This window comes from Nyctereutes procyonoides, unplaced genomic scaffold (genome assembly GCF_905146905.1).
Source record: "Nyctereutes procyonoides isolate TBG_1078 unplaced genomic scaffold, NYPRO_anot_genome, whole genome shotgun sequence".
Classification (NCBI taxonomy): domain Eukaryota; kingdom Metazoa; phylum Chordata; class Mammalia; order Carnivora; family Canidae; genus Nyctereutes; species Nyctereutes procyonoides.
The window spans coordinates 21612875-21635520 of record NW_026575030.1 but is presented as its reverse complement, the minus strand read 5'-3'; the positions used below and the strand labels follow the sequence as shown (position 1 = coordinate 21635520).

Sequence of the window (22646 nt, the reverse complement as noted above, 5' to 3'; positions counted from 1 at the left end):
CTGTTTACAGGTCGCTCAGTTCAGGACTGATATTACATTGTCTCCCATGCTTAGAAAATTCTGCTTGAATCCATGCCAATTTAAAACACACGTCGGGGGGCAGAGGTCCCTGATTACCCATCCTCTCTGCTCTAGGACTCCCCCTTCCCGAAAAAAAAAATCTCAAAATATAACTGGGCCTTCACATCTGGTGCAATCGTTCAGAAAAGCAATCAAAGTTGTGTACTCCAGTGCCTTCTCTTAATATAACGTGACGATGAGCCCTATCTGATTCATCTGGGCCCTAACGGTGCCCAGGCTTCAGCGTCACCTTGGACTTCCAGCTCTCTGGGCAGAGACCACAACTCTCTGTCTTGGTGTCAACAACCAGCCTTGTCATGCTCCAGCTATGCAATAACTGCCGAAACCCACAAGATGACCGCATCACTTCCAAGCAGAAAAATCTGCTCGGTAGAAAGAGAAAAAGAAGGCAGAAGTCAAGAGTTTGTAACACCAAAAAAATAACCCCGAAGTCAAATGAGCTAACCCTAAAGATGTTGTCCCTAGTCCGCAAGGCTACTTTGAATATACCTGAAACTACCCAGAGGAGCACAGCACCTACATAACCAAACACTGTGCCGTAGATACTGTCATAAAACCCATATTACCAGCCAGTAGTGATGCTACTAATTCTCCCCTACAGTTACCACTATAATGACCATAATCGGCTTGAAGGGGGGATTTGTGATGTACACTCTATCTGGTATTGGAATATATTTGGCTAGAAACGAAGCCCTGTGAGTCCCGAAGCAGGGCTCCCAATCTCCCTGCAGAAGAATCCACCTTACATCTCCCAGGGGTGCTCGGGTCGCCGGCACAAAGGAGGCAATGCGGGGTGTGGGGGGCTGGTGGCAGGGAGGTCATGGCCCTCCAGCCCTCCGGCCGACCGTGGTTGACTGGCCGGAACTCGGGCCCCAACTGAGCCCCTGCTCTAGTCCCGACAAAGCCTTTCTCTCCTTTCCTCCTTCCTTACAGTGTCAGTCTCCACAGCACCCCTGCACCAACAGCAGTTTTCCTTTCCTGGGTCCCGACGAGCCAAACGTACATTCTGAAGATGACATGGAAAGCTGGATCACTCTAATCCCTTCCACCTTTCCTTAAATGATGAAGAGGCATGTGAGTGGCTTTAGTCTCCTCGTACCAGCCACTTTGCCACAAACAGAAAGATAAGCTCAAGGGCAAGGTGAGGAGCTCGGGCCTCCCTGTGTTAGTTCATTCTCTTATGGAACATGTCCCTTTACCTGCATCTATCAACTGGCAACACGTTCTCGGGAAGACCAAGGATCCTGGGCTTCCCTTGGATCCAGAGAAGCCTTCCCAGCGACTGAGAAGCTCAGGGCTCTGACCTGGGAAGGGGGTGCACTCCCTCCGTGTCTCAGAAAGGCCGCCTGAAGCTTCTCCGTGGCATCTTTTCCACCATCCGATCCTACAATGCAGCCCTGCTCCAGCCTCGGAAAACTTCAAGGCATCTTCGAAGGCTCTTGCAACTTGGGGCATGACAAACTACAAAGGCACTGTCTACAGACACCGCACACAGCCAATGGCATCCTCCCCTCTTTCCTTAGGAAGTATTATGTGACTTGGGCGAGAACATGAGGTCCACGTGCTATTATCTTAGGAGGCGACAACACAGACACTGACCTATTGCAAAGAGCAGCCCCTGCCACACACTCACACAAATCCCAAGCCTGTGCAGCTCACAGTGTGCGTGTGCGACTGTCTTTTACCTGAGGCTGGAGATGACAATGCTTTTGGTGGCTGCGTGCTGCTCTGAGCAGCAAAGGTGGTAGATTCAGAAGGCAGTACTTCGAGCGTGGAAACGCCTGTGGTTTGGGGAGATGTTCTGAGGAAATGTGAAGCCGGGCTGTACTCTTCGGTCACACCAGGCCCTGGGGTCAATCCTTTTGGTGATGTGGGTGCACTGGTCAGAGGGGTCAATGGGCTGGTACCATCGACATGGATCTGGCTCCTTTCTGTGGTGACGGCACTTTCTGTTGAGCTCCGTGGTGCCAGAATTTCAGGGCTGGTTGTCAAGGGCTGGTTTTCAGCCGTGGTCTGTACTGTTGTGGGGTGAGCCATCAGAGCTGCTGTGGTTGATGCAGGGCTGAAGGGACGAGAGGTCTCGAAAACAGTGGTTGTCAATGCTGGAGATGTCGGGGTGATGCTGGTGCTCGTGGCTGCAAGGGTTTGCAGAGTGGAGGACTCTGTTAAGGTCGAGGGCGTAGGGAGCCCTGAAGTAGACCTCGTTGTTACAGTTCTGGTGGCCTCTGTGGGCAGAGACGGCAGGCTTGGTGGCTTTGACTCTATAATGACTTTGTCATGGTATGGGTTACTCTGGTTCTTAGGATCTGCCGTTTGAGTACTGGGTAGCATTGCCACAGATAATGCCACTGTCTCCATCTGAACCGAAGTCACAGTAGTGTCTCTTGCCCTGGTGAGGACCAGGGTAGAAGGTGAAGGTGGGAGGGTTGTTTGGGAGGCAGATGGTGACGCAGGAGTAGACGCTGTCAGGGATATTGGGAAGGGTGGTGGCAAGGAAGACATAGGTGTGGGTGCCTCGGGAGTGGACTGCAGTGGAAGGGTGGAGGCCCCAATTGATGGTAAGACTGAGGACAACAACTGATGGGCCTGGGACACTGAGGCCAGGGGCGAAAGGGGTCCAGAAGAAGAAGAAGAAGAAGAAGAAGAAGAAGAAGAAACAGAAGAAGAAGAAGAAGAAGAAGAAGAAGAAGAAGAAGAAGAAGAAACAGAAGAAGAAGAAGAAGAAGAAACAGAAGAAGAAGAAGAAGAAGAAACAGAAGAAGAAGAAGAAGAAGAAGAAGAAGAAGAAGAAGAAGAAGAAGAAGAAGAAGAAGAAGAAACTGAAGAAGAAGGAACAGAAGAAGAAGAAGAGTCATCATCCATCGATCTGGCCTCAGTGTCCAGAAGAACCAAAGTGTTTGGCATGTTAACGGTGGGTGTGGAGGATGGAACGTTGGCTGTTCTCAGAGCCAGCGACTCCGTGGCGGGCTGAGCACGCTCCCTTTCATAGGATGACACGTTACTTCTTTCAGTCAGAGCCTGAGAAGAGGAGAAATGGTCTGAGTGTGAAGAGTTGGAGATCCTAGCAGCAGAGGTGGAACTCTCCGGTAAGTCCGCCGATGAGCTGTTGTCTATAATGGAAAGCAACACCCGTTCTCCTTTGGTGAAAGTGGATGAGACATAGGTGTGGTCTGTGTGGTCACTGGAAGTCCTCTGTTCAGTGTCCGTGCCACTCACTCCACTGTCGCTGACTCCGGTGACTGCAAATGGAAAAACCAAGGTCAGAAACAAGAAATCTCCCAGACACGTACGAGACGCTCTCTTTGGAGAGGTGGTTTTGGATGGCGAGCCCTGGGGACGCACCGCTGTGGGAAGGTGGCGGGCGGTGGGGGGACATGGCAATAATAAGAGGAGGGGGGCCGGGGCAGAAGGATGGGGAACAGGTCCAAATTCCTTCCACATGCCTTTTTTGATAAAAGCAAATTGGTATCTGAAAAGCTCTTAAGACCCCACTAGAACAATTGTTATGTCTAAATGGAAAAAGGAAAACCCTCCCAATTTTCCATTCTGTATAATGATAATGAGATATTTCTTTCCCAGGAGATTGACTTTGGCCACAACTGGCTGGTCTCCTTTATTCCAAGCATCCTGGCAGACATGGCTTAGGCGAGTGTGTGTGTGTGGGTGTGGGGTTGTGTGTGGGGGGGTAGGGCGGGTAGGAGAACCTGGCACGTTCCCTTCAGATGGAGCTTCTGGGGTGACAGCAATCTCAATCCTTCCAGGCTGTGGGTACACCGGGGTGGGGGGGAGCTGAGGGAGCCTCTCACCTCCCGGGGCTGGCGAGGCCGCCCGTGAACCCGAGACCAGGCGGGCGTCACCAGTCACGGCCACGTCCCCTTGCGGGGTGGCGCCGTCGGTCTCCCCAGGCACGACGGCAGAGCGCCCCACGTCCCCAGAAGTCGTGCTGGCGTTGGCGAGAGACCGCAGCGTGCGCTCCCCGTTCCGGGTGAAGGTGGCAGCCGTGTGCGGGGGGTGGGCCTGCGCCGTCCTCTCCTCCACGTCCGAACTGCCTCCGGGCTCTGCACCGTCCTCGGTGGCTACGTGGGGATTGAACGGGACAGTGGGTGAGTGGATGGGAGGGCACCGGGCGGGCTCCCAGGACGGGGCCTGGCTCCCTGCCCTGACGTCGCTGCCCTGCGCTTTCCCAGGCCCGCACGGGAGACTCCGGTGGGAAACCACCATGCGTCGTTCCCTGCAAACACCGGTCACGACCCAACCCCAGGAGGCCCCGCAGGGCACCACATCCATTCAGCCGACCTCGATTTATGGGAATGTTTACCGCGTCAGTGAACGGGATCAATACTGTATTTCTGCTCGGTGGTACACAATAATGGACTTTATGGCAGGGGAATCGGTGGTGGCGGCGCGGAGGCGAACACTCAGCAAAAGACTAACCACCCCACCCAGGCTTTCGACTTTCTGAGGCCCAGGAGGGAGACCCCATCACTCCGAAGGCTTTTCCCTCCTAATAGGGCCAGTAATACCCGAACTGACGTGGATTTATCATTCCTTTAGAGTGTTCGTTTTTTTCTCTTAATGCGTTAGTGAGAAATGCACAGTGGTTGGAGGGTAAAGATGGGCTTATTTTCTGCTCTGTGTTATTTTTGTTCTTTTTTTTTAATTTTTAAAAAGGATTTTATTTTATTTATTTATTTTTAAAGATTTTATTTATTTATTCATGAGAGACACAGAGAGAGCTGCAGAGGCACAGGCAGAGGGAGAAGCAGGCTCCATGCAGGGAGCCCGACATGGGACTCGATCCTGGGACCCCAGGATCACGTGCTGAACCGAAGGCAGATGCTTAACCACTGAGCCACCCAGGCATCCCTTAAAAAAGATTTTAGGGACACCTGGGTGGCTCAGTGGTTGAGGCACTGCTTTAGGCTCAGGGCATGATCCCGGTGTCCCGGGACTGAGTCCCGCATCGGGCTCCCTGCATGGAGCCTGCTTCTCCCTCTGCCTGTGTCTCTGCCTCTCTCTGTGTCTCTTGTGAATAAATAAATAAAATCTTTAAAAAAGGGATTTAAAAATATTTTTTTTAGATTTTATTTATTTGAGAGAGAGAGGGAGAGTGTACACACAAGTGTGCATGTACAAGCAAGGGGTGGTGGGGGAGGAGCAGAGGGGACGGAGAGGGAGAGAGAATCTCCAGCAGATTCTCTGCTGAGCCTGGAGCCCCGCCCGGTGCTCAGTCTCACGGCCCTAAGATCATGACCTGAGCCAAAACCAAGAGTTGGACACTTAACTGACCGAGACACCCATGTGCCCGGATTTTTGTTTCCTTAATGTATTTGTTTATTTTCTCAGTGGGAATGGAATAGGGACAAGTGACGCATGAATAAATATCCTTTTCCTCCTTTCTTGGGTGTATGTTTTATGCTATGAGCTCAAAGAATCTTAGATTAGATTATCAAATAAACTCTTCTTCTCAGAAATTATGGAAATGAGGTCCAACTCTTCTGGGCCTAAATACTTCATAATCTGGTTCTATGAGAAAAAAAAGTTCTTTTGTTGTTGTTGTTTAAAAAAAGATTTTATTTATTTATTCATGAGAGACACAGAGAGAGAGGCAGAGACACAGGCAGAGGGAGAAGCAGGCTTCATGCAGGGAGCCCGATGTAGGACTCGATCCTGGGACCCCGGGGTCATGCCCTGGGCCGAAAGCAGAGCTTAACCACTGAATCATCTAGGTGTCCTAAGAAAAAAAGTTCTTTCCCTGGTTCTTATTCCTGTTCCCAGATCAGACTTTTTTTTTTATTTTTTTATTTTTTAGTTTATTTATTTACTTATGTAACCTCTACACCCAACATAGGGCTCGAACTCATGACCCCAAGATCAAGAGTCGCATGCTCTACTGATTGAACTAGCCAGGCACCCCCAGACTAGCTCTCCATATCCCATGGACACACCCTGATGTAAAAGAGAGGTAAAGCTGCATGTTAGGGAAGTTCACTTCACGATAGGTTTGCATTAACTGATAGGAATGAGTGTGGGGACGGGGCTACACAGTGACCCGGGGCAGCCCTGAGACAGCTGGGAAGCAGGGAGAGATGTGACCTGACCAGGCTGAAGGGCTTGGGAAGTCCACCAGGAGAGGCTTAAGGGCTGAGCGTGTCTGAGCACGATTTCCCCGGGCACAAGGGGCCCTGGGGTGGGGAGTCTTATAATCTTAAATAGCATTTAGGTAAACGACCCCATCAGGCTAACAGAGTTAAGAAAAAGTGGAGTCGTGGCCTGAAACAGAGGAGCTGCCTCCAAACCCAGAAAAAGGAACAGGCCAAGAACTCGGACAGGCCGCATGCCACAACGAGGCCACTTCGAGTGATTCAGAGCAAAGAGAAAGTATTAGGTTAATTGATAATGAGTCGGTTTGGAGAATGGGGCTACTCCTTATCTGGCTCTTTATTTCTGAGCCCTAAGAGCCGCTCACACTGAGCTCACATTTCCCGCACAAACCAACTGAGCTCGCACCACGGATTGAAGGGCACTCGTGCTAAGGAGATGCACACGGGAAAGGCCACGGCACCTAATCTCCCCATCTGAGAAGGAAAACACTCTGAGTCCCCACATCGCGGGGGAGGAAAACAAATCCTTGTTTGGGAGACAGATGATGCACTTTCCATGCACACACATGAGAAAGCATAATATTCTCCACCCACACACGTGGTACTGTTTCATGATAAACATTCGCTCTTCCACAGTCACATCACAATAGCATTATTCATGATCGACAAACACTGGGAAAACCCCACACGTGCAATAACTGATAAAAGGGTAAACTAGGGCAGCCTGGGTGGCTCAGCGGTTGAGCACCGCCTTCAGCCCAGGGCGTGACCCCGGAGTCCCGGGATCGAGTCTAGTGTTGGGCTCCCTGCGTGGAGCCTGCTTCTCCCTCTGCCTGTGTCTCTGCCTCTCTGTGTGTGTCTCATGAACAAATAAATAAATATTTAAAAAAATAAAAATAAAAGGATAAACTAAACGTGGCAGGTGCGCACAACGGAGTAGTACTCAGCCATGCGAAGGGAGGAAGTACGGATACAGGCTACCGCCGGGATGAGCTCTGGATACAGTACGCTGAGCGGAAGACACAGGAGGGCACCCGTGGGGAGGTGGTATTTTCACCTTCCAGAAGCTGCGTGATTGAGGGGACCGGGGGCGTGGGGAAGACTGCAGGGAATGCAAGGACACGACGGGGTCCCTGAGCCGTGTGCGGAGGCACCGGCGGTGAGAGCAGCTCCCGGGAGACGACCCCGGCCACCACCGGGCCTAGCCGGCTGGAGGGGCCTGAGAGCAAGGAGAGCGGGGCCTCTGGAGCTGCCCTGCCCACGCGGCCTCCCTGGGCCCCGTGTCCCCCCCCCCCCAGCCTCAGCCCCAGCCCTGCACATCTGCGGGGACACTCACTGGAGCGCTCGTCACGCTGCGCCGAGGCAGCCAGGCTCTCTGAGGAGGAGGAGGACAAAGACTCGGTGGCCGGCCCAGCGTGGCTCCTCCTGCCCAGCGCCGGGTCGCCTCCCCTAGACCGGGGGGCGGAGGAGGACAGGAGGGCGTCGGGCTGGGAAGTGGAGCCGCCGCTCACGTCCTCCGCGGTGTGGCTGCTGGTCAAGGCCGGGCGCGCCGCGCTGTCTCCACTTCTGCCCAACGGGTCTGACTGAGACACGGCCTCGGTCCGGGACGTGGGCCTTCCGCTCCCTGCCTCCGAGCTGCTGGCCAGCTGGTCCCCTCCCGAGGCTGTGAGGGGTCAGGGAAACAAAGGTGGTGACCCGGATGGGAAAGAGAGAGAGGCCCCCACAACCAAGACAGGGGTCCTCTCTAAGCAAAGGTTCCCTTTGCAAGGACCTTTTTTAAAAAAATATTTTATTTATTCATAGAGATACACAGAGAGAGAGAGAAAGAGAGAGAGAGAGAGAGAGAGAGGCAGAGACCCAGGCAGAGGGAGAAGCAGGCTCCATGCAGGGAGCTCGATGTGGGACTCGATCCTGAGACTCCAGGATCAGGCCCCGGACTGAAGGCAGCCGCTAAACCGCTGCACCACTGGGGCTGCCCCCTTTGCCAGGACCTTGCCCGGTAGTTATTACTTGCATAACTCAACACATTCTAAATAATTATTTCTAAACTCTTCAGTGTCATGAAGATAGCAATACTAAGAATAAGCATTGGTGAAGAAGGGAGTTCTTTTTTTTTTTTTTAAGATTTTTATTTATTCATGAGACACAAAGAGAGAGAGAGGCAGAGACACAGGCAGAGGGAGAAGCAGGCTCCCTGCAGGGAGCCGGACATGGGACTCGATCCCGGATCTCCAGGATCACGCCCTGAGCCAAAGGTGGATGCTCAACTACTGAGCCACCCAGGTGCCCCAAGAAGGGAGCTTTTATATTTCATTCATTTATTTATTTTTAAAAATGTATTTATTTGAGAGAGAGTGAATGAGAGTGAGAGAGCATGGGGGGGCAGAGGGAGATGGAGAAGCAGGGACCCCATTGAGCAGAGACCCGGGTACAGGGCTCAATCTGGGGACTTCCGAAGGCAGACGCTTAACCGACTGAGCCACCCAGGTACCCCATGAAGGGAACCCCTGAAGACAAAGTGCAAAGTCGCAGAGTAACTTATAGGCTTGGCTGTTTTATTGTCTTTCCCCAAAAGTGGTCAAGGGGAAAGAGAATTTTTGCCCAACAAATACGATGTGCCTACACATAGTGCTGGGTCAGAAGCAGTCTTCTCAGATAATTCCATTATTAGTAAAGGTTATTCTAGTTTTCAAGTGTAGCAAACAAAAAATAAACTCAAGCGCATATACTGAAAGCATGAATTTGGAGGAGTATATTTATATCTGCACATTGTATTTGGAAGAATGCTCTGTACAGAAACCAACGCCAGCCAGTCTGAAAGAACAGGCCGTCTCTCGCCCTGAGGACAGTCCTGCCGGGGGGTCAGAGGCAACCTGCCCGCTCCAAGGCCGAGCCCTCCACTCTGCTGTGGACAAGCACATGACCGTGCCCTCACTCCTTCAACCCTCTGAACCTTTGTTTCTTATTTATAAAAAAGCAGGAGGCATGATGCCCATCTGACGGACTTCCCAATGTTCTCATAAGATGAAAATCAAAATGCGACAATGTGGTGTACCAAATAAAGGAGACGGCGCTAGCTAAGGACACATCTTTTTTTTCTTTGAGATTGTGAATGGTCTTAAAGCCATGTTTTAAGACAATCCAAATGGGGTTTTTAAATGTCCATAATAGATCGAATAAAGATTAAATACTTACTTGGGGAATCATTCTGCCAAAATCTCACTGAGACCCCTGAAGATGCAGGGCCAAATCCATTCTCTGTGGATGGCTCAATGGATTCTCCAGCCCCTGGCTTCCTGGTGATCTCCTTGGTTCCTTGAAACTCTGCCTCCAAGGATGAGGAATGAGTTGATAGTGAAGTCGTGGCAATTTCCGAGTCTTCGGGGAAACTCTCTGTCTCATTCAGAGGTTGCAGACTGACGCTTACAGACTGGAGCCTCCCTGGGACACCGCTGGGGAACGTGGTAGCAACACGCACACTCTCTGTCCAACTCACCAAAGCACTCGGGAGAACAGTGGAGTCGTCGAGCTCCTCTGTGCTCCTAGTAGCTAAAATGGAAGAAAATAGACTTTAAGACTCTTTGAGGGTTTAAGAAAATCACGGAGATATCTAGACACAAACAATGCTTATTATGTTGGATAAATCTAGGTAATGTGGACCTAACATAGCTACATAGCTATATATATATATATATATATATTTTAGATTTTACTTCTTATTTATTCATGATAGACATAGAGAGAGAGAGGCAGAGACACAGTCAGAGGGAGAAGCAGGTTCCATGCAGGGAGCCCAACGTGGGACTCGATCCTGGGACTCCAGGATTGCGCCCTGGGCCAAAGGCAGGAGCTAAACCGCTGAGCCACCCAGGGATCCCCTAGACATACATATTTTTTAAGGATTCTGTTTATTTATTCATGAGAGACACAGAGAGAGGCAGAAACACAGGCAGAGGGAGAAGCAGGCTCCCTGCAGGTGGCCCGATGTGGGATTCGATCCCAGGACCCCGGGATCATGCTCTGAGCCAAAGGCAGACACTCAACCATGAGCCAGCCAGGGGTCCCTAAAGATTTTATTTATTTATTTCAGAGAGAGTGTGTGTGTGTGTGTGTGTGTGTGTGTGTGTGTGTACATGAGCAGGAGAGAAGGGGCAGAGGGAGAGGGAGAAGCAGGCTCCCGACTGAGCAGGGACCCTGGGATCATGACCTGAGCCGAAGGCCGGCCCAGGCACCCCAGGTAAACACAACTGACATTCTCTCTTCACGGGCTCTGCTTCTCCTAGAGCCAAGCAAAGAAGCCATGAAGTCCTTCGCCAAGCACAATGGAAAGCACTGGTCTCGCTGAAAGGAAAATGGGAGAAAGCCTCTAAACATTCTTTGCCTTTTTAGAGAGGCAGGAAAAAACTTCTGCTCTGGAATTCCACCTTAGAGGTTATACAGGGATAGGCCACCGTGATAAGGCACAGGTTTTTGTTTTACTTTACTTTGGCCACGTAACCCTTTTGTTCAAATGCTATTATAGATTAAAACCCACACATAAAAAGGAATAAAAGTAAGGCGGTTCCAGGAGCCCAGCCCCCAGGTCACCCTTGGGGAGGCCAGGGCTCTGCAGACCACAGTGGGACCAACACTAGCTGAGAGCAAGAATTCCTGGCCTTGTCACCACCAAGGGATCTTTACTATTCCCCACCTCATGGCCATGGAAACCTGAGGCTTTGAAAGACCATTAACTGAACTGCATTTAAGAAATAATGGAACTGCTAGTCAGAGGAGATACTCAACGCTACCCCACTGATTCGATTTAATTCCATCCAAAAGCGAACAGGCCCCATTATTATGGTTAGCCTCATTAGGCTTTGGAGACCAGCTCTCAAGCTTAGGTACTACCCCAGTGGACCCCTCGGAGAGCCAGGACTCCAGGCTGGGAACACTTATTCTGATGCAAAGGAAGGCAGACACTGATCTAATTGTCAAGAACCTCAAAAACGGAATTGTGGGCCACTTTGATCAAAATATGCAATCTGCTCCGCAGAAGTACAGGTGGCTTGCTGATGGCTCCCTTCCATTCCAAAGAACTTTCCAGAGAACATCCTGAGAATTGGCCTTCGGGAGGGCACACTGCCGTCCTCATTCCAGACAGGAATAAACCGCAGGAAAGCATGGTGAGTGGGAAGAAACATGGCCGGCAAGATCCAAAGGCGAGAAAAAACATTTTTCTTTTGAAGCCAAAAATAATAAAAAGTGCTCTATACCTTTATAATGAAAGGTTTCAAGCTGTTATTTATGACCCAGAAAGGGAAGAATTAAGTTCTCATTATAAATGGTCCCTTGAAGGGGTGCCTAGGTTGCTCCATAGTTAGAGTGTCCAACCTTCGGTTTCAGTTCAGGTCGTGATTTTAGGGTCGTGAGATCGAGTCCCACATTAGGCTCTATGCTCAGTGCAGAGTCTGCTTGAGATTCTTTCCCCCTCCTTCTCCCTCTGCCCCTCCCCCTGCGGGCGCTCTCTCTCTCTCTCTCTCTCTCTCTAAAATGGACAAATAAAATTGTCAAAAAAAATGGTCCCTTGAAGACCAGTCCTATGGGCAGTTGTGAACAGAAGCACAAATAAATATTACAGATAATTAGAGACTGAGCAAGCATAGGAAACACAAAGGTTCCTCTTACTCTCGTATAAACCATGGAACCAGTTATACCTAGAACACAGCCTGCAGCTCTGCTCGCTGGGCCTTAATAGAAGCAAAACGAAGATGCAAGCAATCCACACAACTTGTTTTTTGTTTTTGTTTTAAATATTACTTATTTATTTATTCATGAGAGACACAGAGAGAGAAAGAGGCAGAGACACAGGCAGAGGGAGAAGCAGGCTCCACGCAGGGAGCCCGACGTGAGACTCGATCCTGGGACCCCAGGATCACGCCCTGTGTCTCTCATGAATTAATGAATGAAATCTTTCAAAAAAAGAAAGAAAGAAAGAAAGAAAGAAAGAAAGAAAGAAAGAAAGAAAGAAAGAAAGAAAGAAAGGAAAAGGAACACATAATATCAATATGCCCCCAATCCTCACTAACCACTTAGCTTCTCAGGCCTAATGTCATTAGAGTCATCGTCTAAATCTGCCAATTTACAAGCTCATCAGCTGCTGGGTGCTCTTTCAAAGCACTCTTATTCCCAAACAACTGCCTTATTTCATCGATTCACTGTGCAGTGGCGGTTATATTGGACTCAGCCTGAATACCTGTATAGCAAATCAATGGTCACAGAAATACAATCACAGAAGTCACAAATGCTAAAAGCCACAAACAGAAAATGGCTATGTTGTACCTAACCAAGGCACCGTGGAACGCTGCTTCATCATCTCCCCATCATTATTAAAAGCCATGATTAGGGGGATCTTTGGGTGGCTCAGCGGTTTAGCGCCTGCCTTTGGCCCAGGGCGTGATCCTGGAGTCACGGGATCGAGTCCCGCATCAGACTCCCTGCATAGAGCCTGCTTCTCCCCCTGCCTGTGTCTTTGCCTCTCTCTGTCTCTGTATCTTTCATAAATAAATGAATAAAATCTTTAAAAAATAAATAAATAAAAGCCACGATTAGCTGACCAAGTATGATGTGCCCGTATCTTCTATATGCCTTTGTACGTTGTGCTAAGTGAGTCCTTGATAATCCGTAATCTCTTAATCCTCGTGGTAAAGTCATGAAGCAGTGAATACTTCTATACAAGTAGTGCCTCTTAACAAAAAGAGAGAATGGCTGGTCAAACTCACCTATCATCACCGCTTACACTAGTCCCTCTGCCAAATACATGTAGGGAAAAATTTACCATTTACCAATTTACCATTTACCAATGGGCCAGTGATATTGGTTTTTATTTTTTTAAATATTTTATTTATTTATTCATGAGAGACACACACAGAGAGAGAGAGAGAGGCAGAGACACAGGCAGAGGGAGAAGCAGGCTCCATGCAGGGAGCCCGACATGGGACTCGATCCCGGGTCTCCAGGATCAGGCCCTGGGCTGAAGGTGATGCTAAACCGCTGAGCCACCGGGGCTGCCCCCATGATATTGGTTTTTAAATAACTGGTGTCCCTTGCCCATTTCTACCTCTGAAGCACCCATTAAAAAATGGGAAGGCCATGCATTTGGGAGCAGAAATAAGCCAAGTTCCCTAATCTTTATAACAGGAGGTGGAAAGAATGCCCACTCATCTGGTAAAAGTATATGGGTCCCTCTCCAATCCCAACACAAAATGTTGGAACCTCAGGCACGCAGCGAATGCTCAACCTTGGCGTGACTGCTGTCCAGAACCTGCCAAAAATCTATCTGAAGCAGCTGATAGTTGGGAAAGATAGGCTAAATCTACACCGTCCCAAGTTATTTATGCTCTCTTCCTTTACAAAGTGAAATCACCACAAAGCAATTTACCTGGACCGCATTAGCTCGGCTCCTCACAGAAATACTTTCATAGGTTGGGATCCATTATGACACCCTGAGCTCCTACTGAGAATCTATATAAAATATCGCCTTTGAAAGAACATGAGCACGATTTCCTCAAAACAGCAATTGGGGGCATTTTCCATTACGATTCTCAACATCCTTTACATAAACAGTCGTTGCAGAACTCACTGCCCCCCAAAGGCTCACGCCTATGGATGAAATTGTATGCTTACTTTATCTGACAATGATCTCACGCCCCACCCAGGTTCCCTTTGTGCCCTGGTTTCCAGGAAGCTCAGTGCTAAATTTAGTGCTCAACTGTAGCCATTCTCACCCAGTTCACATAAGTAGCTCTTTCTGCCTCCCGAAGAGAACTTGTTCCCTGTTAGCTGCTTTACTTACTTTCCCCCCAATGATCAAATAGTCCATGGCCATTACAGAACATATGGAAAGTAGAGAAAGATATAAAGCAGCAAGAAAAATAATTTCAAGTGGCTTCTGACCTCTTTTTAAAATCTGATTTAGGGGATCCCTGAGTGGCTCAGCAGTTTAGGGCCTGCCTTCAGCCCAGGGCATGATCCTGGAGACCCGGGATCGAGTCCTAAGTCGGGGCTCCCTGCATGGAGCCCTGTTCCTCCCTCTGCCTGTGTCTCTGCCTCTCTCTCTCTCTGTGTGTATCTCTCATGAATAAATAAATAAAAGCTTAAAAAAATAATAAAATCTGATTTAGCTGTCTGGGCCCCTACCTGCTTTAATGCTACAGTCCCTGCATATACTTTATTTTTGGGAGCAGGTAACTCCTGGCCAGCCAGGCCTCCGATGAGGTGCTGCATGCCTGTTTCTTTATAGCAGAGCAAGGAGTGAAAGGAGCACAGAATACAAAGGCTGGATGTGTCTGGAATAACAGATGCTGGAGCTAGAATCTGGAGGATCATCTGGTCTAATCCCTTCTGTGTTTCTAATAGGGAGCCCCATCCTCCCTGGGCCACGGAAGCTCACGTTGAGAGCAGCACAGCTCATCTAACCGGTCGAAGTGCCAGGCCTTTCACTGGGTCACATTTACTGGTGGATGGAGTAGCCAAGGGTCAAGCACACAGCCCTGCCACACTCTCTCTTCGCTTCCCTTCCACAGGGTGCCAGCTGGACGGGGCGCCACCAGGTCTGCTCTGGCAAGTCCTGCAGGCTCTCGGTGCTCATGCCTGCGTGCAGATAGCCCCCCATCCTGTGGTCAAGGTCAGGCGGAGATAGTAAGGTCTCGGGATGTAGATTTAAGGGGGTGGGGAGGGGAGTAGAAGGTATACCAGAGCTCTCTTGGCAGGTTTAGCAGTTACCAGCCCAGCTTTAAAAGTAAAAGCGGAACTTCGTTCCCCATGTGGCTTCAGGTCTCTGTGCATGTCCCCTCAGCATCCCTGCAGGGAGGGGTAGGCTGGCCCGCTAGACGCAAATGGGCCATTTAACAGGACCTAGAGCCCTAGCACCTAGTTTTTGGAAGCAGGGAGCTCCTGGCTAGCCAGGCCTCAGATGAGGGAGGTGGGCCTCTACCTAGCGCAGAATTCCCACTTCAGCAAAAAGGAAGAGAAATGCTCAGTGAAAGACTCAAGGAGTCGAAAGATACAGCAGAACTCTTCCCAGAACTAGAAGTATAAGGGTTTTGTTTTGGTTTGGTTTTTTTGTTTTTAAGATTTTATTCTTTAGTAGTCTCTACACCCAACGTGGGGTTTGAACTTACGACCCTCAGATCAAGAGTCGCATTCTCCACCCACTGTGAGAGCCAGGCACCCCTAAAAGTATAAGGTTCTAAAAGGAACCTGAAGGCCAACTGATTTTTTTAATGTGGAAAAACCTAGGTGACAACAGAGTCAAGCCCAGTAAAGTTGGAAACATAGGCTGATTTTCAAAGTATAAGCCACAGTAGTGGGTTGAGTTTAAGTTATAAATATTAAATGACCTTGACCAGAATCAAAGTGTAGCTTCCTAGAAAATGCTTCCTTTCTACCATTTAGTAAAGTCAGTTGTAAATCACTGAACACAGACCTTTGAAACTAAAAAGGCTCATAGCTTTTGTCCAATCTAACCAATGTTTAAGAATGATCCTAAAAGGAAACCTCTTAAAACATGAATCACAAATTATATACATACCCAGTAGTCAGCAGACACTATATACAGAGTATTTAAAGGAGGAATGGGCTGTTTTAAATAGGCATTATGGAAAGGACCTCCAGATTCAGTGTTTGCACTGGTGACCTAAACCCAAACCCCTAGTCTTGCAAAGTATCTCTGAGAACCTCTGACCTCTCAAAATTTTGAAATGGCAATTTCGGAAGCAACCTAAACTCTAATTCCAAGAATATTTCCAGACCTCTCTGTCCTGCTTCTTCAGGCATGTGGATGAAAACACACACGGCATCCACGAACTCTGAATAAAAACCTCAGAGAAGAGAAAAAGCGGGCAGAGTTTCCAGCATTTTCTTTGGCCCGTGGCTGGTGGAGCTCTGCGATACTGGAGCACATGCTAATCCCCATTAGTTACCAACCGCACCTGGTTCTGGGATGGCAGGGAACCTGGGAGAAGGGATGGACACAGCTTGTGTCCCCGAGAGGATCACAGTCCCTCTGGGTAGTCAGGTGTTGGATAACCTAGTGTGGTGGGGTAGACGGAGGCTCAGAGGGCTGAGAACGGGCTTGTTGGAACCGAATGCCTGTGTAGGGGCCTTAGCTGATGACTAGGAGCCGAAGAGGCAGAGAGGCGAGCCCTCCACTGCTGCTGCCTTGCAAACACTGGCACTGCGGGGTGTTTGGGTTTTGTTTTTTTTTTTTTTTTTAAACAATGCATAGAAAAAGGTGTATCTATGTTATCTTCACCATGGCAAGAAACGATTTTGCAATGATGAAAAAACACAAACCTATGTCCTAATCAAATGACACATGCTCTCCATTTCACTCACCCCAGAGCGTGGCCTCTTGTGCAAGGAGACCCACCAACAGCACTCAGTGTACGTGGGGTAAGAGGGGACCAGCAGGGGTTAGTGGACACAAGGACTTAGAGCAGCCACCAGCCCAACTCTTAAGTTCCTCCTTATGCAGTTAAAGAAAACCCCTTTTAAAGATGGACTTTAGTATGAAGATACATTGTGCAGATGGCACATTTTCCCCCAAATACTTTACATTTGTCTCTAGTGTCTTCTCCCCTCAGCGTTGGTGACAGGGATGTTACTGGTGGTCTGTAGGCATCTACTACTTCTATTCTGGATGACGTCATAGGAGCACGTACCCGAGGAGGGCTCCAAGGGAGAGGAGTAAGCCGGTGTCCTGGAGAAATGTGGCCAGGAGAGCGCCAGTCCTGAGGTGTTCCTCTTCCTGGAGAGTGTGGTCTCCTCTCCAGTCTCCAAAGCAGGAAGAGGGAACTGGCCTAAGACCCAAGTGGCAGCCACTTGGGTGTGCACAGTCACTTCGTCTGGGAGCCCCTTTCGTCTCGCCAGGGAACCCCGGGATGTCGTGCTCTCTGTGTGAGAAGGGGCAGTTCTTCCTTCGGACCCTGAGCTGGATGGCAAGTGAAGCATTCCCAAAGCTGAAAGCAGACGGCAACAATTACAATTCCACCAGCAGACTTCCAAATGCCTGAATACTGTGTAGTGGGCTCACCTCTGACCTCTGTGAGGAGACATGAGGAGTCACTATTCATTCTACGAAAAATTCACTCCTGAACGAGAGGCCACAAACCAAGACAAAGCCTGTTTTCAGATCTCACAAAGACTGCATTTTGTGGTGGAGTTGTTATAAAAGGGGCACAATGAAGCTAAGTGTCAGATGATACGGAATCAAAGATCCGATTCTGATCACCATGACTCATCACTCACGTTCCACAAAGCTAGTCTCAGAATTTACTTGAATTCAACCTAAACAAAATTTCCAATATCTGCATGACCGACACACCTGGGTGTCATCATGGGCAGTTCTAAGCTCTTTGTCCATCACTCATGAATGGAGCATAAAATACTGTCATTGGTACTCTTTATAGAACCAAGTGCCCCAACCCGACCTCCTGGAACTAGCCTGGAACGGGGTCATCCTTGATGGCTTCATTGTTGATGGCCTACTTTTAGACTGTTACCAAGTCATATCAATTTTCCTTTGTGAACAGTCTTTACCAATCCCCTCCTCTCTGCCCCTCAGGCCACTGGGCCATGGATCTTAGTGCCCAGCATCTGCCTGGGTGGTCCTCTTGACTCCAGGTTCCCTCTGCCCCATCCTAGACCTGCCTGTCAGCTGAATCCCCCTCCAAATTCACTTTAATCATGTCATTGCCTTGTTCAAAACCCTTTAGTGACCCTCCCTACCACACCAAATCTAAACTGCCTGGTTTTCAAAGGTCTCCATGACTGCCTCTAATCCCACCCACACAACTGTCCTCTCCTCCACATGGGACTTGCACTCTCCATGTGGGAAGCTGCTGGCCTTCCCACCCCACAAAGAGACCAAGCTTCTCTTCTTCCCTCACGTGGTCGGTGCATCCCACTCCTTAGCTATCCCTCCCACCTTGTTCGGATGCACAGGCAGGCAGGGTCAAATCCCAACTCTAAAACCTATTTAGGGCAGCCCTGGTAGCTCAGCGGTTTAGTGCCGCCTGCAGCCCGGGGTGTGATCCTGGAGACCCGGGATCAAGTCCTACATCGGGCTCCCTGCATGGAGCCTGCTTCTCCCTCTGCCTGTGTCTCTGTCTCTCTCTCTCTCAATCTGAATAAATAAATAACTCTTAAAAAAATAAATAAAAATAAAACCTATTTAGCTGTTTGACATCTCAATTTAATTAACTTCCCTACCTTCAGTTTCCAAATTCCTAGAATGAAGATAGTGTGACCCCATTGGCTTGCTGTGAGAATTGAGAGAACAGAGATGTTGGCATGCAGTAGGGGCCTAATTGTGCCAGTTTTGTCTGCCCTTCCTCAGTCAAGTCTTACACATCCAGCCCCAGCCCCTTCTTGAAACCTTTTGCTGAAATGCCAAGCTGGGGCACCCGGGTGGCTCAGTTAAATATCTGCCTTCGGCTCAAGTCATGATCCCAGGGTCCCAAAATCGAGCCCCATGTAGGGCTCCCTGCTCAGCGAGGAGTCTGCTTCTCCCTCTGCCACTTCCTCCACTTCCTCCACTCGTGCTCTCTCTCTCTCTCAAATAAAATCTTAAAAAAAAAAAAAAAAAGCCAAGCCACTGAGCTGTGCAGATTGAAGCAGGAGCCACCATTTGAGCTACTTGAACACAAACGCGGCCGTGTTGCCCACCAGACCAGACCTGGTTCCTTTGAGACTGTAGCATGTGGCACAATTACTGAGGTCGTTTGGATTCACTCTGGCCATGGAATCCCAATCCCCAGGTCTGGGATCTGACCCTCGCCTAGTCTATGCTGCTGCTAACTCACTGAATCACAGCATGCCATAGACAGAGCCTAAGCCTCAGGTCTGATCCACAGTCCAGGACCCTCGGATGGACACTGGGGCTCAGGATGGGGAAGAGGGAGACGCAGAAACTTTGTTTTCCAGGGTGGGACATACATGCAAAGAACATCACTGGCACAAACTCACCTGTGGTGATACTCTGGGAAGTCAGAGCTGTTGCTACATCAGGCCCAACAGGGGAAATGGTGAAATTTGTTTTCCTGGAAGTGTCATTTCTTCCTCTAGCATCTGTCGCTTCTGTTTGTGGAGTGAGGTTTTCTGGAGCATTTGAAGAAGTGTGGCTCTTTCTGGAGGTCTGAGTCATCACACCCTCCTTGGAAATCACTGTTGAAAAGTCCACTTGATTCTGATCAAAGGTGCCGTTTTCTACGTGTGGTTCAGTGTTACTTTCTGGCCAACTGTTCATTTCAGCAGCTGAAACAATAAGGACATGGACCAGTGAGAGCTCGCTGGCTTCTGAAAGAGGAGGAAACCCTCAGAAAAGCCATGAGCGGATAGATCAGTGAAGAATTGGATTAAGCTAGAATAATTTCACCTTTCTTTTTTTCCCCATGGTGGTTATTCTGACAATCCGGGGGGAGAAATTATGAAGTACCAATACTACATAGGATGGAATTTTACAGTAAGTGGAATAATGATAAAAACCGCTAGAAAGAGACCAATGCGGGACTCAGGGGAGAGCACCAGGCCCAGAGCGGGATGGGGGCAGGGATGCAGGTCAGGTGTGAGCACAGGGAAGGGAGCACTTCCAAGCACTAAGGTGGTGAACTGCATCTTCTGGGTGGTAGGAGGGTAAAAGCTGGCAGCTCTCCATCCTGACACCTACTCTTGCAGGCAGGGAATGGGGGCTGGGACATGCATAATTCTGGAAAAAAAAAACCTGTGGACGATTTGGTAATATGACCAAAGCCTTAGTAATATAAATAGGTTTGATGATTTCGTTTCCTTTGAATTCATGCTAAATACTCAAGAATGTGGACAAAAATTTCAGCTGCACTGATATTCATGATGTCATTGTTTATAATAGCACAAAAGAAAGGAAGGAAGGAACAAAACTGAAAATCTATAGCAGGAGATCAATTAAACCAGTTGCAGTATGTCTGCATGAAGGATACTATAAGGTATTAAAATGATGTGATAACATAAAATACAGAAAGATATTATACAAATATTATTGAATTACAACAACAGGTTTCTTTTTTTTTTAAGATTTTATTTATTTATTCATGAGAGACACACAGAGGGAGAGAGAGAGAGAGAGAGAGAGAGAGAGAGAGAGGCAGAGACATAGAGGGAGAAACAGGCTCCATGCAGGGAGCCTGACATGGTACTCGATCCCAGGACCCCAGGATCACGCCCTGGGCTGAACGCAGCACTAACCACTGAACCACCCGGGCTGCCCAAAACAACAGGTTTCAAAATGGAATTTCAAGTATGATCTCATTTTGTTAAAAAAAAAAAAAAGAACAGCAATCATGAATGCGTGTGCGTGCTGAACACAGATGTAAGCTCTCGACATGCCCTCATTTGTTCAACATCCAGGTAGATCCTCTCATCCTCCCCACTTTGCAGGGGAGGCAGAGAGGCACAGGGGGCCATGCCCAAGACCCCAGGCAGCCTGCTCCCCACCCAGGTCCCTGAGCTCTCCCGGCATCCGGCGTGCTGCACAAGGTGCATTGTAGCAAAGCCTCTGGGGCCCCCCTCATCTCCAGTGCAGGGGTGCTGAGGAAAGGTTGCTTATTCGCATGGATAGTTTTTTGACATTTATAAATTAGGGATGGGTGCAGAGTAGTCAGAAAATATATCGCAACGATCAGTTTCTGCCATATTGCCAAAAGTGGGGCAAAGAGGGCATTAGTCAAAAACATCAGGATCGCATGAAAGTTGGGGGGAAACTGGGCACAGAGGTCATCACATGTGGTGTCAAGTGTCATTTGTCAAGGCAGGAGGCTGAGACTTGGGTGGGATGCCCAAGTCCGACCCAAGAAGGCTGCCTTGCTAGTCTGACGATGTCAGCACACGACCAGAAACGGCTTGGAAGCCCAAATCTGCCACTGCCGGGGTGCCACCTCCTGAAGATCACACCAAGAGAACATTCTAAGAGCCGTTTCCCTGGATATCCAAACTAATATGGAGATGAATATGAAATACGTGTGCTAATTGGAGGGCACGGAGTTTAATGAGTTTCTGGAGAAAGCAGTGAGGACAAGGACCATTTAAAGTTATTGCTGATTGCATGGCTCCTCTAAAAACCTATTTTTATTTTCCTCATTTGGGAATGATATTTTCCTTTCTGCCTAGAATCAGGCACTGTTGAGAAACCTCTGGGGGAATGAATGAAGTCACTTCTATCGGTATGAGTCAGGCAAGGATGGCCAACCATCTGACCAGTAGAGGCTGTAGGGAGAACCTACGGTTTGGCTCAAAATATCACACACACACACACACACACACACACACACTTTCCCAAAAGGAACAAGCTATCTTCTAGATCAGCACTGCCTAAGAGATATATAAAGTAAGACACAAATGCAAGCCACATATGTAACTTTATTTTTAAAAGTAACAGATAAAATTAATTTTAATACGTATTTTACATACTCTGACATATTCAAAATGGTAGTACTTCAATATGTAATTGATATAAAAATTGAGATACTTTGTTTCTGTTTTTGTTTTGTTTTGGTTTGTTTTGTTTTTTTGGTATTACACCTGTACAATCCAGAGTACTATGCTAGCTATACTTCAAGAGCAGAACAACCACATGTAGCTACTGGCTACAATACTGGGTAACGCAGTTCTAGGTCAATGGTTCTCAGCATTTCCCCACTCTGGTCCACCTCCACCAGCAGTGTGGCTCACTTATTGGGGTTGCCAGGTAGGGGGGGAGGTGATTTTAAAATCCTCCATAAGAGATTCTGACAAACTTTCCTAAGGGAACCCCTTTTTCTCCAAATCCCTTGAGAATTGCAGATTTCATGCTTCCTAGTCTGTTTCCTGTAAGTGATAAGTAAGAGAAACTTCCTGAAGGGGGAGGGAAGTTGCCCGGGCATCTGAGCTCCACTGGGTCCCAGCCCCAGACAGGCAAGGCCCCAGCTGGAAATGGGATATGGATGGGTGTTTTGAGGGGCAGCTACCAAGTCGGGGAGTTCAATTTGAGATTTTGGGGGTTACAGAGACCAGAGACCCACCCACACAGCATATTCCCATTGTTCTTCCTATTTGAGCTTCAGGGTAAGCCGGACACCAGAGAGAAGGGAAAAGAGTTTGAGGATGCTTTCTCTCTCCTTGGGCCACAATGAGAGAAATTAGTCTTTAGGGAAAAAGTGATTGTGCAGAGTTGGAAAGGACTCAAACCCACACCCTGAAGCTGGTAGACCATGAGATCCCACTCAGAATGTGGAACTTGCCTACTGCTGAGCCTCTAAGGTTCATATGGCTATGTCTTTTGGGAAGCAGCAGCATGCCCATCTTCCAGGAACTGGGAACATTCTCAGTCAGCTCAAGGAATTCCACTACAGCCTTCAAAAGGCACAGAAGGGTCACATAAAGACAAGACATGGCTAGCACTGAACCATGCAG

General features: G+C 48.7%; 1 protein-coding gene across 1 annotated transcript in view; it reads right to left on the bottom strand.

Moving 5' to 3' along the window:
- HEG1 (heart development protein with EGF like domains 1) overlaps window positions 1–22646 on the bottom strand; it is an 88471-nt gene that overhangs the window by 42510 nt on the left and 23315 nt on the right. Inside the window, exons 2-7 of the mRNA XM_055316015.1 lie at window positions 19191–19478; window positions 16886–17182; window positions 9381–9734; window positions 7522–7848; window positions 3888–4157; window positions 1767–3320 (exon numbers count right to left, since the gene is read on the bottom strand). Of these exons, the coding sequence (XP_055171990.1) occupies window positions 1767–3320; window positions 3888–4157; window positions 7522–7848; window positions 9381–9734; window positions 16886–17182; window positions 19191–19478 (3090 nt within the window). The remainder of the gene's footprint in view (window positions 1–1766; window positions 3321–3887; window positions 4158–7521; window positions 7849–9380; window positions 9735–16885; window positions 17183–19190; window positions 19479–22646) is intronic.